The sequence below is a fragment of the Astyanax mexicanus genome, chromosome 24 (genome assembly GCF_023375975.1).
Source record: "Astyanax mexicanus isolate ESR-SI-001 chromosome 24, AstMex3_surface, whole genome shotgun sequence".
NCBI lineage: Eukaryota > Metazoa > Chordata > Actinopteri > Characiformes > Acestrorhamphidae > Astyanax > Astyanax mexicanus.
Window position 1 is genome coordinate 8,536,015 of NC_064431.1, and position 18,368 is coordinate 8,554,382.

The following is an 18,368-nucleotide window of genomic DNA, read 5'->3' on the forward strand; positions in this document are numbered from 1 at the left end:
GCCGTGCCGCTCCGAGGCTGGAGCAGCAATAGCATTAGCTAGATGCTAACCGCTTAGCTAGCTAGCTTTTTCACTGTTCAGAGATCAGTATTTTCTAAATTTAGCACTTTTAATACTGCTGGAGCAGTATTATTAGAGTTAGATGCTAATCGCTAAGTGTTCACCGTTCAGAGGTGAGTTATCGGCCTGTAAGTCTGTGCTGCTTTGCCTGGCTAGCATTAGCTAGATGCTAAGCGCTAACTCTCTCAGAGGTGAGTTTTATCAGCCTGTAATCTGCTTGTTTACCGTGTTAAAACAAGCTACGGGGGACGAATCGCTAGCTAATATCTCACTGTCTTACCAGAACACGCAGGATTACTCAGTGTAACGCTGTCGTTTAAGTTTGGGTTAACTTTACTAGTTTAGGTGACTAGCTAGCGTGCTAGCGGATAGCTATGCTAACGCTGGTGCAGCAAGCCTTAGTGGACATCTGGAAATCTAAGCTTACTGTAAATAAACTGAAGCACGTTACTCACCCAAATAAACAGTTTTCAGGAGAGGAATCTGTGTAGATTAATATCCAGCACTCGTTTGACTTTGAAAGAGCTAGATTTGTATACGGAGACGCTCCACCGGCAAGCGACCACCCCCGGTGGGGGAAGGGAAACATGGCGCCACCCCTGTTCACTTTGATATAGGCACCCTTTCTAGTGTCACTTAACGCGCCTTATAATGCGATGCGCCCTATGTATGGAAAAATAGCAGAAAATAGGCGTTCTTTGATAGTGCGTCTTATAATACGGTGCGCCTTATAGTCCGAAAAATACGGTATGTTAACAAGAAAACTTGAACCCATGAACTTTTGAACTTTTGTGTTTAATGCTTCCTATGGCCTGTAAATCCTGAAATTGGTATCATTTTAAGTAATTCTCCAGTTTCCATGTCTGAGATTGTTTGGTTCAAATGCTATTCTTCAACTTCAGTTCAGCATTCAACACAATCATCCCTCAGCATCTGATTAGATAAACTGAGTTTACTGGTACTGAACTCCTCCCTCTGCAACTGAGTCCTGGATTTCCTGACTGAGAGACCACAGGATCAGTAACAACACCTCCAGCACAACCATACTGAGCACCAGTGCCCCCAGGGCTGTATGCTCACTCCACTGCTGTTTAAAGTACAGTTCAAACCACAACATCCAGCTTGCTGATGACACAATGATATGACAAGTCTTTCATGAGAGACGAGAGAGGAGAGGAGAGCACCAGGTAACCATGCTGAACATCAAATGCTCTGCTGTGCAAATTGTGAAGAACACCAACTTCCTCAGTGTTTACTTTGCAGAGAACCTCACCTGGTCTCTCAACACCAGCTGTATAACCGAAAAAGCCTAGAAGAGCCACTACTTCCTGTGGAGACTGAGGAAAGCACATATTCCACCTCCCATCCTCACCATGTTCTACAGAGGGACTATTGAAAGCACCCCGTCTGGTTTGGGAACTGCAACACTTCAGACTGCAAGACCCTACAGCGGATAGTGAGGACAGCCGAGAAAATCATCAGAGTCTCTCTATCCTCCATCACCGACATCTACACTACATGCTGCATCCGCAAAGCCACCAGCACCGTGGGTGACCCCACCCATCCCTCACACGGACTCTTCACTCTGATGGGGTCTGGCAGAAGATACCGGAGCGTCTGTGCCTCCACCACTAGACTCTGCAACAGCTTCTTCCCTTATATCATCAGGCTGTTCAACACACAGAGAGTGAAACTGTCCATATCCCGATTAGCAATAATTGTTACTAACTCTGTATACTACTAAGAACTATATATTCTCTACACTGTTGTGGTCATGTATGACCTATATTGCATCATATCACGCTGTTGTCTATATTCTACTATTTGTTCCATGTTGCACCATGTTGATTCTGGAGGAATATAATGTCATTGCACTGTGTACTTCTACTCAGATGGAATGACAATAAAAGCCTCTTGACTGTTGACTCGAAAGGATTGTTGGTCTCTAAAGAAGCTTTTTATCATTTTGTGAAACATTGCTAGATTTAGACTTATTCTGTTCCACAGTAAAGCACAGAATCTTCTGTATGCATTTGCTACAAATAGAATTGATTATTGTAATTCCCTTAAACTGGGCTTCCTAGCAAAACAATCTATCTCTTACTGCTTATACAACATGCAACAGCATGAATCCTGAGTAAAGCAACAACAAACAAAGAGAGCTGTGGTGTTTAGCTGCCTTTTATTGATTTTAAACCCTTTTTTTAAAGCTGCAAAAAGCAGCACCTGCACAGCTTACTGATTGCTTGACAGTTTATACACTCTTACAAATGTAAGCTGCAAATAAATGTTATAAAAAGTGTTTTATTTGTATCGAGGGCCATTTTGTAAAAGAGTTTTGAGTGTGAAAAACCTCACTCAGCCTTTTTAGTACAGTTTTAAGCATCTTTTCAAGGGGATAACTTGGGAACAGCCACACCTGCATAGGTTGTGAAAAGTTATCTTTATTGAAATTGTGAGGGTATTTAACATTTCTTGACCAACAGTGTCACATGTGCACCAGGAATATGTCTTTTTTTAGCTTAAGTTAATTAATTTCAGTAATTTAATCCACACAATGCTCTCTCTTTTAGTGGTTTTTAGTTTAGCCTTCAACCGTGCACTGTGCAGCTTGATTATGGGTGTGTTCGCATGTCTTCGCTATTATAACCTCAGGAAAAGTATGCCTTGCGCGACTCGAAATGCGCAAAAGGCGTGTACTAATTCTCTTAGTTAATCATGGGTGTGTTTGACATAACATGCAAAAAAAAAAAAAAAATCAGCATAATACATGCCATTCCCTTTAAGAGCCAGATGTGCTCTGACCTAGGTTGGTTGCTATTTCAATTCCGTGGCTACCTGGATGTGTCCAACGCTTCCGCGGGGGTGGACGCAATGTTGGAGTTATGTCTGTGTTGACAATTTAGTGCCAGGATAGCAATTAACGTCTGACTGTTGATATCTTTCTAGGTTGTGTTCAGTCAGTGGTGCATCTGTGTTTTCCATTGCCAAGATAGCAATACACCAGAAATTTACCTGAACACAATTCATTTTAAGACCACCATGCCCATCAGCGCAGAAATATTCTGAAGCAGTGTTGTTATTTAAACAGTAAAGGCAGAAGGCATGAAAAATAGACAGTGAAAAATGACATGGTGTAAGATAGCAATAAGCTTCTCAACATGCATGTAAAATGGAGCGCTCTGTAAGAGTGATGTAGTTTATGCATTTATTTCTTTTGATGTTTATGATTATGGCTTACAGTGAAAACCCAAAAGCCAACATTTCATCTCAGAAATGTTTAATCTAAAACCAATTGGTGATTGGTTTTGATGAAATCTGAAATCTGCATCTCTATACCTATGAAGCTTGTTAGCAGAGAATTGTTGTACACTGATGTAGTAGCATAAATGCAAAACGTTATTAGATTCTTAGATCTTAGAGCAGCATTTGCTGTCTTCAAAATGACAACAAAGACAGTGGTAAACCACATGCTGCACATGACAAAAGCATGCCTATGCTGGAAGACAAGGGTATAGGTACTGGACTGACCTGCCTGCAGTCCTGACCTGTCTTCAATAGAGAATGTGTGGAGAATTTTGTAAATATTATAGTGGTAAATGCTTCCTACTGTTCCACATTTTTGGAAAGTGGTCTGAAATTAATGGATGGAATGGATGTACAGTATCATGTGACTTGTTTGTGTTACAAGATGTCAAGTGTGAATTGGAAGAAGGTGTGTTAAATTTGGTGTTCACATGCTCTCCTACTGGTCACTGGAAGTTTAACATGGCACCTCATGGCAGAGAACTCTTTGAGGAGCTGAAAAAAAGTGTTGCTCAAGATCTTATAGCAGTTTAACAGGGCAGGTTCCTCTCAGAACTTTTGTGAGGTATTTTCTGTATATTAACAAAAGCAGATTCTTACATCCTAAAGGAACACATGCTTTCTTAATGACGACCTCTTTTCCGGGGACGTGCCTGTATTTTCTTTTATCCAGACAATGCAAAACCACATGCTGCACATGTTACAAAAGCATGGCTGTTTTTATGATTTGTTTTGATAAAATATGTTATGTTATTATATTAGTATTTGGGGAACCTTTACTCTAAAACAAGCTTGATAATGAAATAAGATAATAACGCAACCAGGACCTCAAAATGTCTAATGTGTATGACAGAAGCAAGCCAGTACAAATGCTCTTCTGTTGCTCTATCTGTTGCTTTGTTCTCAACCAGAATAAAAGCCAGTGTTTTGTTTTATCTTAGAATTAGAAAGCCACAACATAAAAGCGTGTTCAGCTGCTTTTCTAGTTCGTTCTCTTTCAGGCTGAGCGATTGTGCAGGAGTGAGCTTGGTGATATTGTGAGATATTTGGGATGAAATGGTTGAGAATGTGTCACGCCGGGCTGAGGACGGGCAGAACGGAGAAGGCGAGGCAGGTGTTTGATGTGCGCGAGAAAGGAAAAGAAAAATTTGAATGACTGGATTGGCACCCCACGAACCTCTGCAGCACAATGCCGAGAGATTAGCATCCGGTAATGGAGCCCGGCAGACTCCCCACGCAGCCGCATATTACACCCTCGTTTTAAAACCCCTCTTACGATTAAGTCGAGGGGGAAAGGTCACTAATTGTCATTGCAGGTATTGATAGCAGCCGGAAAGGCCGAACGCTAAATGTTAAATGTTTTGAGTCCTGCTGACGGCATTACTATTCCAGTCATTAACCGCGCCGCTTGCCAAAACTTGTGTGAATATTGGCAGGCTTTTGTGGTGCGGCGGCGGTGAGAAATTGTTTGCTGTCAGGCTGCTTTGTAGCGGTGCGGAGGGAAAGAGCGTTAGATGTGGTTTAGAGCAGCCCGGCTCTGCTGCGTCACATTTACCGCACTGTTTGAGTGCGCTTCTGAAAAACGAACCCAGTTCATCGGGAGCTATAATAAAATCTGAATATTTGAATTTCCTGCACTGTCAGAGAACAAAAAGAAGATAACGCCTTTCTCTATTTCTCTCCCTCTCTTTTTATTCCTTCCTCTTTCCATTCTCTCCTTTTCTCTTTCCATTCTCACTTTGTTTCTATTTCTCTCAATATATATCTCCCTCTTTCATTCTTTCCTTTTACCTCTTTCTCCCTCTCCCTTTGCCCCTCTTTCTATATCTGTCTATACTCTCTGTTTATCTGTACACTCTTTCTCTCTCCCTCTCTCTCTCCTTCTCCACCTCTTTTTTATATCTGTCTATACTCTGTCTATCTGTACACTCTTTCTCTCTCCCTCTCTCTCTCTCTCCTCCACCTCTTATTATATATGTCTATACTCTCTTTGTCTATCTGTAAACAATTGATCTCTTTCTTTCTCTCTGTCCCTCTTCCCATTCTCTTTCACTTCCCCCTCTTCATTCCCTCTTTCCGTTTCTGTTTCTCTCAATATATCTCTCTCTATCTTTCTTCTTTCCTCTCTTTCAATATCTGTCTATCTATGTGCAATCTTTCTCTCTCTCTCTCTCTCTCTCTCTCTCTCTCTCTCACTGTCTTTCTTTCTCTGTTCCTCTCCCATTGTCTTTCACTTCTCTCCATTCCTTTCTCCATTCTCTCTTTGTTTCCATTTCTTTTAATGTGTCTGTCTCTTTCTCTCTCCCTTTTCTATCTGTCTATACTCTCTGTCTCCCTCTTGTTCTCCATATACCTATACTCACAATCTTTTTCTCCTGCACTCATTCTTTTACTTCTCTCCCTTTCTCTCTCCATTCCCTCTTTCTGTTTCTCTCTTCTATCCCCCTTTTTTATTCCTCTATCTCTGTCTAATTTTCTCATTCTCTCCTTTCTCTTCCTTTTTTCTGCCCTCTCACATACCATCTCTCTCCATATTTTCTCCACCTATATTCTCCCTATATAAACTTATGCTCCTTTTATTTTTCTTTCTTTCTCTTTATATTGTATCATTCTTTATCTGTGTCTCTCCCTATTTCTCTAATTCACTTTTCTTTCTCTCCCTTCCTGTCACGCTCTCTTTCTCTATATATTCTTTCCTCTTCTTTTTATCTGTCTGTCTGTCTGTCTCTGTCTGCCTACCTTTACACTCTCTCTATACACTCACCCTTCCTCTATTATTCCCTTTCCATTCTCTCTGTCTCTCTCTCTCTCTGTAGTTGAAGCTGAAGATGATGCTGGGTATCTGGACGTGATCGTGTCGGAGTCGAAGCATCCTCCAGCACAGCTGGGACCCATGCCAGAGGGACTCAGCAGTCAACAGGTGTGTGTGTGTGTGTTTGTTCAAAATAAAAGATGTTAAAACGAGATAAAACAACTTTTACATAAACCCAACCTTCACACACCCTTAAAAAAAAAAAAATAAATAAACCCTCTTTAGCCCAGTAACCCCACAAAGTCTGGTATTTGGATCCACACACATTACTTTTGCACATTTTAGATTATATTTAGATATCATTTAGATTACATTTAGATTATATTTACAGTCTAATCTTCATCAGCACATTTTTAGACTAACGTTAGGATTGAAGGGTTTCAGAGGGCCATATTCAGTATTTTTACGTTTATGGATTATATTACATTATATGATATTCATTTTTTACCTGACCCTTTTCCTGCCTTGTCATTTCTCACACTACATTTACATTAAGCTAGAGCAAATACCTTGCTCTTACCTTGCCAGTGTTGGCTGCTGTGGTAGTAAAAGTACAGGGTGCAGACCAGGCCTGGGACAGGCCCGATATTATGTTTATTAATAGTCAACTAATGTAAAAACTCTCCTGCCAGCTTCTCCTGCCAATTTCTTTACACTTTTCTGCATGTGGTTTGAATACAGGCATGACTTGTGACAAAAAAGCCCTGCAGCGCATCTGATCACCAGCTGCCTGGCAGAACATGCTCCTCCTAATTTGCATGAAACTGTGTGCTTTGCTATATTTTAACGTAAATGCAGTGTTTAAATTTAGAAAGCTGCCACTGTCGGGACAGAACGTCATGTCTGCCTTTTTGTGTTTAGCTTTTTTGTGTGTGTGGAACGCACCAGCTGTTCTTACAGTTTATCAGTTAAATTTCCTGATGAACACACCAGTACGAAGCATTCACAACATCCACAACATCCACAGTCATCACCTAATTCTATATGCAAGACAATGTTCCTGCACATCAGTAAGACTACAGTAACAGATGACAAGTAAAGTAGGCTTTAGCTCTATGGGTCTCCTGTTGGTAACTGGTTTCTTATAAACTGTACCTTGGTGGTCAAGGTGGCTGAGGAGTTTAATAAAACTGGTTATATTGATGGCCATTTTTTTAAATACCATTTTACTGTGTTAAAACATCCCATAAACCGTGGTATAAAGTATTACCAGGGTCAGGGATGTACATACCCTGTGTTTACGTGGCTACAATACCATCAAACACAGGGTTATTTTTAAATAAAAATGATCAAGTACAGAGTTTAATTTGTTTTCAGCCCAAGTGAACACTTCACACACTGAATAAAATAAACTAAAGAATAGTGAAAACAAAGAATAACATCTCTATCATTGCTACTTCAGGCTTTGCATGCCAGAAACTGCACTGTGTAACTTTGTAGTTTGCCAGGAAAATTCTATTAACTTCTCGGCTTCTACGGTCCAGTTTACATGTTTCTCTCATTTTCACTAACAGTTCTGTATTTCATAGCTTGTCCAGAAATGCATGTGTAAAGTGTGTAATTTAGTGGCATCATAAAGAGATCTCTGTACATCTGCTTTAACGATGTTTATGGACTATTCATAATTTATTTTTCCTGATCAGGTCATCCGTCGCCACATCCTGGCTTCTATTGTGCAGAGTGAAAGGAGCTATCTGGAGTCTCTAAAAAGAATTCTTCAGGTGAGTCCTCCGCTTGGATTATTGCTCAGATTTGATACATGAAGAGCCATTTCTGGTTTGTAAGATGTTTTCGAAAAACAGTGTGAGGTCCTCAGTGTTGGCATAAAACTATAGCTTTGTAGTTAGTGAGTGTAGTACGGCTACAACTAATTTTCCAGAGGAATTATATGTGCATCAAATGAAAAGGGTGGAGAAAACAAAATTTGAAAGATTTGATAAGCATTTTATTTAATAAACTAAACATTGTACATTGTACACACAAGCTACAATTATTAAAAAAAATATTAGTGTTTACATAAATAATTTACCAGTTACATTATTTTATTATTTATCATTATGTAATAACACAAAAATAGTATATGTAGGAAAATATACACGTAACTGTGACTCTCAAAAACTTAAAAAAATAAAAAATAAAAAATCAGATTTAGAAAACATCTTAAAAAAAATGGAACTGCCTCCAAATTTAAGGTTGTAATGGAATGGTGTGTAATGGCAGTTTCTATAAACATTGAGTGAGTGAAAAATAGAATTTGTCACTTGTCAAGGTTAGATTGTCTAAAACTACGTCTTGACTTGGAACTGCTGGTGAAGCTGCAACACTTAATTAAAAAACCCAGGGGGGATGCTAATGCTAACTTGTTTGCTAAAAGTGAGTGTGAGATAAATTAGCTAAGAATGAGACACATCTTGTTTTACAACTCTAGCAGGCTGTAGCATCACTGAGTGAGGTTAAAAACACATTTTTATAAATCTGTACACCCATGTTTATAATGCCTTATGAATGCATTATAACATGTTATGCATAAGTTCATACTGTCTTATAGATACGCCATTTCATAGAAAGAGTTACCAAATGTTCATTCAGAACTAAAAGTGGTTGAGGGCTCCGCAGCACAGGGCATCTGTGAGCTGATGTATGGGAACCGAGTCGCTGCGCTTTCCTCCGAGTACGCTCTGATGCTACTCGGTAATGCTGCATCAACAGCAGTTGGAGAAGAGGCGGTGTCACATGTATCAGAGGAGGCATATGCTAGTCTTCACCCTCCTGGTGTGTTGGGGCATGACTAGTGATAGCAGGACTCCTAATGAATGGGTTGGGTAATTAACCTTGTACAATTAAGGAGAAAAAAAGATAGTGGTTAAAGGATCTACTGCTGGTTAATAGTATACTATTTCTAAAGTTCTAAAGTAAACCAACATTCTTAAATAACAGGATATTAGACAATTTCAGATTGGTGTTTTATCATTGTTATCTCACCTCCAGGTGCACCTTGCTGCAGTTCCTGTTCTTTCCACTAGGGGCACCCAAACCTCAATTACAAAACATTTTTGTATGATACAAAACCCAAAGATCAGATCAATACTGGCTGACGCTCAGCATTAAGTTACTCGCGTCGGCTTGGTGGGCAAACTGATACAGGACGATACAGGGCGTAATTTTGTAATCCATTAGCTCTGTGTGCATTTAATGCTCGCTCAGAGTTCAGGCAGCTTTCGTGGCGTCTGGACGAGCCTTCGGAGGAGCAAATCCTGGAAGAGTTTAGACGAAGTGGAAGTTCAGGCGGTTTAGAAGTTGTGAAACGGCGGCTACAGTAACACATAATGCATGCGGTAATCACATTTACATCGAGTTACATATCCTTTTAAATGAAACCCAATATATCCATCAGGTTCTCGCTAAATGTATCTGGGTGATCTGAGCCTGAGAGAAGCGTTTATGATCGTTTCCCCCTTTGAAGGAAGAGGCAGTGCCCAAAATTGAATCACAGATCAATGACAGACGTGTGAAACCGAGTCCGCCTAGATCTGCGTGATTTCCCACCTTTGTTGTGGAATCAAAGTGCTGGTTAGTGCTTTGCAGTTTGTGATTTCAATACGCTGTTGCGTGTTGTTGAGCTAATGTGCTCAACAAGTGTTTGAGCTGATAAAGCTGCGCAGACGGAATAGATGGTACTAATAATCACTGACGGTGGGATGGGGGGAAGATTAAAGCTGTAGCGTAATTGAGTTTAGTGGTGGAGTTGCTTCTGTGTAGGATTCGCTGAGGAAGAACGGTCTCTTTGCCTCATCTTTAGCCTTATTTTGTCTTTGTCGATAATTCATTAGCAGCTGGAGAATGTGGGGGAGGGAAGAAAGTGCCTGTGAACAAAAAAAATCTATTGTTTCCGCAATCTTCTACAAAGCGTCCCTGCTTTTAAAGATTAGGCCTTATGGTTTATTCATAAAGGCCGTCCAGCTTTCTTTTCCATTGCGTTCTGAGGCAGCGGAAGCCCCACAATAGCTGTAGCTACAACACACTTAGCACGTTCTTTTGCTCACTACTGAAAAACGATTAGGACTTAGGCTAATAAAACAACACAGCGTGTTAACTTCACATTAAATTCCCGCCTGCCTTGAATCAGAACCGTTCGAAACTACACTATATTGTCAAACGTATTTGCTCGCCTTCCCTTACATACATATGAGATTGAGTGATATCCCATGCATAATACAAAGGTTTAATATGATATCAGCACACCTGTTGCACTTATAAGGACTTCAACTCTTCTGGGAAAGCTTTCCACAAGGTTGAGGTGTGTTTTTATGGGAACCACATTTGTAAGATCAGACAAGAAGAGAAGAGAAGCCCTGGCTCACAGTCTCCACTCTAAGTCATCCCAAAGGTGTTGTAACAGATTGAGGACAGGACTCTGTACAGGCCAGTCAAGTTCTTCCACACCTCGTTAACTAGTTAGTCTCTGTATCTTGTTTTGCTCTTGCATTGGTGAATACTCATGTGGGAACAGATAGTTGTGAGCATGAAGTTATTAAAAGTCTCTTGATCTGCTGAAGCATTAAGAGTTCCTTTCATTTAAACTAAAGTCCCAAGCCCAACTCTTAAAAAAAAAAAACACACACACACCATAACCCCCCTTCACCAAACTTTACACTTGGCACAGTGCAGTCAGGCAAGTAAAATTCTATTGGCAACCATCAACTCCAAAGTCACTCATTAGATTAACAGACAGAGAAGCGTAATTTGTAACTCCAGTGGCACTTTGCGCTGTAATAGGAGATGTAAGGCTTGGATGGAGCTGCTCGGACATTGAGACTTATTTTAAGAAGCTCTCTACACTCTACTGTTATTGATCTAATCTGAAGCTACATGAAGTTTGGAGGTGTGTAGTGATGATGAACTCTGAAGCTACATGAAGTTTGGAGGTGTGTAGTGATGATGAACTCTGAAGCTACATGAAGTTTGGAAGTGTGTAGTGATAAACTCTGAAGCTACATTAAGTTTGGAGGTGTGTAGTGATGAACTCTGAAGCTACATGAAGTTTGAAGGTGTGTAGTGATGAACTCTGAAGCTACATGAAGTTTGGAGGTGTGTAGTGATGAACTCTGAAGCTACATGAAGTTTGGAGGTGTGTAGTGATGAACTCTGAAGCTACATGAAGTTTGGAGGTGTGTAGTGATGAACTCTGAAGCTACATGAAGTTTGGAGGTGTGTAGTGATGAACTCTGAAGCTACATGAAGTTTGGAGGTGTGTAGTGATGAACTCTGAAGCTACATGAAGTTTGGAGGTGTGTAGTGATGAACTCTGAAGCTACATGAAGTTTGGAGGTGTGTAGTGATGAACTCTGAAGCTACATGAAGTTTGGAGGTGTGTAGTGATGAACTCTGAAGCTACATGAAGTTTGGAGGTGTGTAGTGATGAACTCTGAAGCTACGTGAAGTTTGGAGGTGTGTAGTGATGTGTCTTTCCCAGTCTCTTCCACTGTGTTATAATATCACTGACAGTTGGAAGTGGTTGGAACCTGAATTCAGTGATTTAAATGAGCTATTAAATACTTTTGGCTATAAAGTGTATTATAACATACTTTTTATGCAAGAAAACACAGTGACTTTTGTCTAGAGCTTTTTAAGCATTAAAGACAGTAATGGATTGGGTTCACTGAAAGGTTTGTGAGACAGTTGAGAACGAGTGTTAAGTTGTGATGAATAAAGTATGCACACGTGTCCTCAGTTCAAACCCCTCCACTGTAATTTTTACCTTTTTTTTTCTCTGAAGCATGCATTTCTGTATCTTTATGCAAATTTTGAATCCTTTAAAAGCTGCAGAATGTTTTAAGAAATGAAATGTGAAGTGTATTCAGACGCATCTCCATTCAGATCCACACAACCTCCTGAACCCTCCTCTACTTCCAGGGTGATGCAAAAGTACAGCAATAAATCAGCTCCTGCTCCGAGAGCAGATCGAGGGTGCCTGATTTTGAGTGAAAGACGGGGAGCAGTTTGGGAGTGGGTTAGGCGGTTGAGCACAGGGAGTAGGTTGGAATTGACGTGTGATGGGTATCAAACTGAGATTAGCTACTTTTCCAAAGAACTGAACAGTATTAATGCTTTTCTTTTACGTTACAGCCAATTACAAAAAGGAGACTGTAGAAAAGCCAAATAACAGTTTATATTCAGTACAAACTAAACATTCATTAAGTAAGCACTTGTGTGAAATAAAAGAAAGTTACTGAGATTACCATCTCTAAAATACATGAACCATTGTTTTTATATAATTAGTACAATATTTGAAAAGACTATTCATTATTTTGCCATAAGAGTTAAAAATCTTGAGAATAAAAGTGAATATTTTCATATATTGAGGAAATACTCCAATACGTTATTTCTACAAATTCAACATTTTAAATCCCAGGTAAAAAAGACATTATTGTAATAGAATCAGTGAAATGTCACAGAATTTAGCCTGTATTTCCACACGTTTATATATTCTGTCAGATCTGTCAGTTAAAAATGATCAAATATTGTAGTAGAATCAGTCAAACCTTAAGAAATGTAGTCCTTATTTTGTCGCAATCAGTCAAAAAGTCTTGAGAAAGTAAGCATTTATAATGGCGTCCTCAGTCAAAACCCTAAATAACCCATTATTTTTAAACATATTCTGTCATAATTTTAAAAATACAGCTGGCAGAATGAGATAAATAAGTAAAAGTTGTTGAGAGTTCTATATCTAGAAATAGAATAAGTAAAATGTTACAGAATTTAGCCTCTATTTCTACATATGTATATATTCAGTCAGTTCTCAAGAAAATTTGCCATTATTATTATATCATATTATTTGTGCCTTTATTGAAAGTTAAATTGAATTATATAGAGTCAGAGTCAAGAGTTTCAGGACAATAAGCCATTATTGTGATTCAGTTAAATGTTAAGGAATTTAGCCTTTATTTCAACAGATTTATATATTGTAGTTATTTACATCTCAATAAAATTTGCCATTATTATGATATAATCAGTGAAATCTTAAGAAAATATTAGATGCATTAATTTTCTGCGTTTAGTCAATATCTTAAACAAGATAGTTTTCATATATTTAAAATCTTTTGAATATTATCCCATTTTTATTTTTAATTACATTTTTAGATTTCTGTATACAATATATTTAGTAAAAATCCAATTAATCAAGACTAATTATTGTTGGTTAGATTTATCATCCAAAATGGTGCAACACTCACTCTGTAGCAAAAAAACTGTCTTCTTTATTTAATTAAAAACATGCCATTTTGACAGATGCTACGAATTTTGAACAGCTGGCCAAATAAGGTAACTAAGTAAAGGATAATTGAATCTTCTGTATGTGGAGGACATAGGCTTCCAGTTTAATCGATCACATTCACATGTACCAAAAATGATTCTGTCCAGTTACATTGAAAGTCAAATTTTACTACATTTGAAGTCTAAAAAAACTAATAAAAGTGGGTTTCATTGGAGGCTTGATGTAGGTTTACTGGTGCATGTGTCACAAAATCAGATTTTTCTCAAAACAAAAGAGGACCTAAGTCCATTTCCATCTTTCATTTTCTAGGAGTACCAGCGGCCTCTGATGGAGGCGGATCCCCGAATCCTGAGCCCCAAGAAGATTCGGCCTATCTTCTTCCGCGTGCGAGAGATCACTCAGTGCCACTCCATGTTCCAGATCGCCCTGGCGTCCCGTGTAGCGGAGTGGGATGCGAACGAGAAGATTGGAGATCTGTTTGTTGCCTCGGTGAGCAAACTTTTAACATAATTTTTTATTTTTTTTGTAAAGCATTCTTTGGTTTGGGAAAGGCGCTATATAAGTTGAACTATTCCCGACAGTCGATTTTGGCAATCCCAAGGTTTGACTAACGTCTCTAATGTTTCTGACTTTCATAGACTTCCTCATATTAAAGAATAGCAGCTACTGACTCTGAAAGTGTCTGAAAGCCTAGAAGCAAGTTAATAAAGCAATTGGACACATCTACATAATCATAAACACATGCAGTGCCATATTTCCAAAACCTTATGGTGCCCTAAAATTTCAATTGTCAGTGTAAATTTCAATTAACCTGTATCCAAATATATACTCCCTTAAATTAGAGTGCATTGACACCTACAGTACCAGTCAGAAGTTTAGACACACTTTACATTTAATGTTTTACATTATTTTAAAATGTTCTGCATTGTAGATTAATACTAAAGTCATCCCAACTACAAACAAACACATAGTGAATTAATTAGTAAAGAAAAATGACAGCTTTACACATCTTAGCTGGATTTTCTCAGTCAGCTTAATGAGGTTGAGTCACCTGGAATTCAGGCTTTCAGTTAACAGCTGTGCTGAACTCGTCAAGAGTTAATTACTTGAATTTCTTGTCTCTTAATATGTTTGAGAGCATCATTTGTAAAGTAGTGAAGAGGTAGAGTTACGGGTATACAATGAATAGCTCTATTTGAGTAATCATCTAATCCATAATTTGGCAATAACTACTCAACTAAGTAAAGAAAAATACTTAAAGAAATGAAGATTAGTCAATCTGAAACATTTCAAGAACTTTGAAAGTAACCTCAAGTGCAGTCGCAAAGACAAAATGTTAAAAAATGTTACAATGAAACTGGCTCTCATCAGGACCACCCCAGAAAGGAATAAAAGAGACACCATGATTCTTAATGTTAACATGATATCTTATGTGTTCCTTCATAGTCTGAATTACATAATTTACAATGTAGGAAAGAAAAAAAAATAGAATTAGAAGGTGTATCGAAACTTTTAAAGGGTGGGATTGGGTGGGATACAGATTAGGTTCATGTGTATTAGTATGCTCCTTTAACCTGGCCTGACCACTGTTCACATATTTATAAGTAAAGTTTTTATTTTGGTCTCAGGGACTGTGTGTGGGCTCAGAGGCTAATACTAGCAAGCAGTTTACAGTTCCTACAGTGCACTGCGCTGCCTCACATCAAACACAGCAGCAATTACAGCCAGATAGCTGTCTCTTTATCATGGGGTGAAGAGAGTTAGCATAGTGGTGCTGCAGGCAGACTAATGGCCTAATGAATGAATGCTGCTGTGACCCTCCACATGGAGAGCATCCACAGGGCCCTCTTATTATTCACCAGTTAAAAGAGCACGCTTGCTCTGTGATGTCCTTTACTGTGCGCTGCGCCGGCTTTCCTCCGAGACCCTCAGGCATTAGGAGTTACACACAGAGACACTTTTATATTTTTATACTTGCTTATTTATTTGTGTGCCTTACGATTGTGATACTGTATAAATATGTGCTATAACAGCTGAGCAGAAATAGATCCACATAAATCGTATACTGTAACTAACAGCCAACATATCTTTCTATATGCAGTACATACTGTATATTAGGGTTGTCAAAGTTAACACACCCCGCCTTATAAACCATCCTTAGTGACTAAAGCAGATGTTTAAATCCTGTTTATTGATTTTAAATGGCTCCTTAATTCTTGTGCACTCCCTAAAACAAATGCACAGATTTATTTAGAATCAAATTTATCCAAATAAAAGAAATAAAATTTATTGTGCTGATTATATTTTAAACATCTGACCACCCTTATGCATATACAGTATCTTTCAAAAGTGAGTACACTCCTCACATGTTTGTAAATATTTTATTATACATTTCTTATGTGACAACACTGAAGATTTTAACACTTTAATACAATGTACAGTAGTCAATGTACAACTTGTATAACTATTTAAATTTGCTGTGCCTTTAAAATAACTTAACACACAGCCAATAATATCTAAACCATTGGCAACAAAAGTAAGTACACCCCTAAGAGGACACTCCCAAATTGTGCCCAATTAGTTATTTTCCCTCCTCAGTTTTATGCGACTTGAGCAGGCCTGTTCCACTAATCCATATTCTTGGACTGCTTGCCTTAAGCAAACTGTTTGTTGGCTTTCTTGTGCATCAGCTTCAGAAGAGGCTTTCTTCTAGGACAGTTTCATGGAGACAGATAGTGTGTGACGTGTAGTCTGAGCACTGCAGGCTGACGACACTCATGCATCTATTTTCTTTTCAGCAACAGGAAAATTCTCATTTCTCATTATATATGTACTAGAGACATTTATTTTACTTCAGTCCTGGATATATGGAAATATTTGGAGTGCATTATTAGTATCATGACATTCTAAGTCATTGACTTCTGTTCTGTTATATGATGAAAATTCTGGTATTTTTTAATACATGCAGCATCATATCATATGCAATAATAGAATAAATGTTTTATTTTGTTGTAGTGTATTTTTGAAATATGTTTTTTCTTTTATGTTTTGTCATACCACCATAATTATTGTAACAATACCATGAAATATCATGATGTTATTTTAGGACCATATTGCACACCCCTACTCTAGACCTAACCCCAATTGAGTGTCTGTGGGGAGTCCTCACACGGAAAGTTGGAGGAGAACAAGATCTCTATCATCCACCAGCTTTGTGATTCATCATGGAGGAGTAAAAGAGGATTCCAGTGGCAACCTGTGAACCTCTGGTAAACTCCATTCTCTAGAGAGTTAAGGCAGTTTTGGAAAATAATGGTGTCCACACAAAATATTGACATTTTGGGCACAATTTGAGAGTTGGGGCCAGATTCTCTGTTGGAATGCTCATATTTATGCAGCATTAATTGGTATTTTAATCTCAGTGTCTTCATGAGGGAGAGTCTCCTGGAATAGTTTTCTCAGCGTCTTGAAGGAAGGAGTTCCTGGAGGTGCTGAACAATAGTTGCTGCTTTTCCTTCACGCTGTGAAGCTCCAGCTCATCCCAATGAAATCACCTCAAATCACCATCTCAGTTCATCAGGTCTAGATCAGGGGATTGATTTGGAGAACAAACACTTTTTTGTTTACCATGCAAATCCACATGTGTCGCTTAATTGTTTTTATGTCTTTACTATTAATCTACAATGTAGAAAATAAATCAAATAAAGAAAACACTCATTGAGAAGGTGTGTCCAAACTTTTATCTGGTTCTATAAGTTAGAAAGTTTTATTGCCTGGTCATCCTACTCTTTGAATTTAAATTAATTTTTAGGCATGGATGCAGAAACATTTCTCTGTATGCTGTGCTTATTCAATCGCCATATTTCCCCACTTTTCAGTGAGAGGAGAATTCAACATGTCATATTAATTTTCACCTACAAATGCTTTCTCAGTCAGCAGCACCGTTTAGCTTCAGTCAGAGCAGGAGGAACTGATGGGCCACCGTTTTTACCAGCTCTCTGTAGGTCCAGTTGTAATGGATTTTGGAGAGAGTTTAAATTCCAGGGGGTTTGAACAGCTTTGTAAATGTAGCAAACTAAAATCCCTGCTTATTTCCTTCTCACAGCTCTGCAATCACCTGGGCTCGTTTCTGAATTCAGAAACGCCAAGTTTCCAGCACTTTTATTTGTGGAGTTGAAAGGAGGGAAACATTGCTTTTGAATTAATCAGCATACCAGTGTGAATTGTGAGCATGGAGGAGCTGAATAAGCCTGTGTGGGGGCATTATGCATTTTTGGCATGTTTTTCACCTGCTGTTTTTATTTCTCTCAATGGGTCTTTCCACAGTTCTCCAAGTCCATGGTGCTGGACGTGTACAGCGATTATGTCAATAACTTCACCAACGCCATGGCGCTCATTAAAAAGGCCTGCTTATCCAAACCTGCCTTCCTGGAGTTCCTCAAGGCAAGTACAGTTTCATTTTTCCCAGCTTAAAGAGTGAAAGTTTACTAGAGTTCATGTTCACATGCAGCAGATGATCTGTTTCCAGCACTTACCTCAGCAGGGACTGTTCCAGCAAACTTTAAGACTAGCCTTGTGGATTCATATTAATATTTATTTGAATTAAATCAACACACAGACCTGTTCTAAAATCTTCCAATGGGTTATTAGAGAGAGTTTTGCCAACACATCTTTTGCATAATATCGATTGCCAGAGACAATAAATCTGACCCAGTCCTGCATACATAAAACAGAAAATAATGCAAGACAAGGCTTGTTTATTTGTAGAGCACTTTTCAGACACAGTGAAAGGCAAATGCTTTACATAAACAGGAATAAAATATCAATATACAGTACCAGTTAAAAATTTGAACACACATACTCGTTCAATGTTTTTCTTCATTTCTTTATCTAATTTATTTCCCACATTTAAGAATA

At 38.6% G+C, this 18,368-nt stretch overlaps 1 protein-coding gene across 4 annotated transcripts in view; it reads left to right on the forward strand.

Moving 5' to 3' along the window:
* arhgef10la (Rho guanine nucleotide exchange factor (GEF) 10-like a) overlaps positions 1–18,368 on the forward strand; it is a 288,915-nt gene that overhangs the window by 62,427 nt on the left and 208,120 nt on the right. For all 4 annotated transcript variants that reach the window (XM_049471703.1, XM_049471702.1, XM_022682351.2 and 1 more), the window contains 4 exons: positions 6,183–6,286; positions 7,822–7,899; positions 13,761–13,940; positions 17,778–17,894. In XM_049471703.1, coding sequence (XP_049327660.1) covers positions 6,183–6,286; positions 7,822–7,899; positions 13,761–13,940; positions 17,778–17,894 — 479 coding nt within the window. The remainder of the gene's footprint in view (positions 1–6,182; positions 6,287–7,821; positions 7,900–13,760; positions 13,941–17,777; positions 17,895–18,368) is intronic.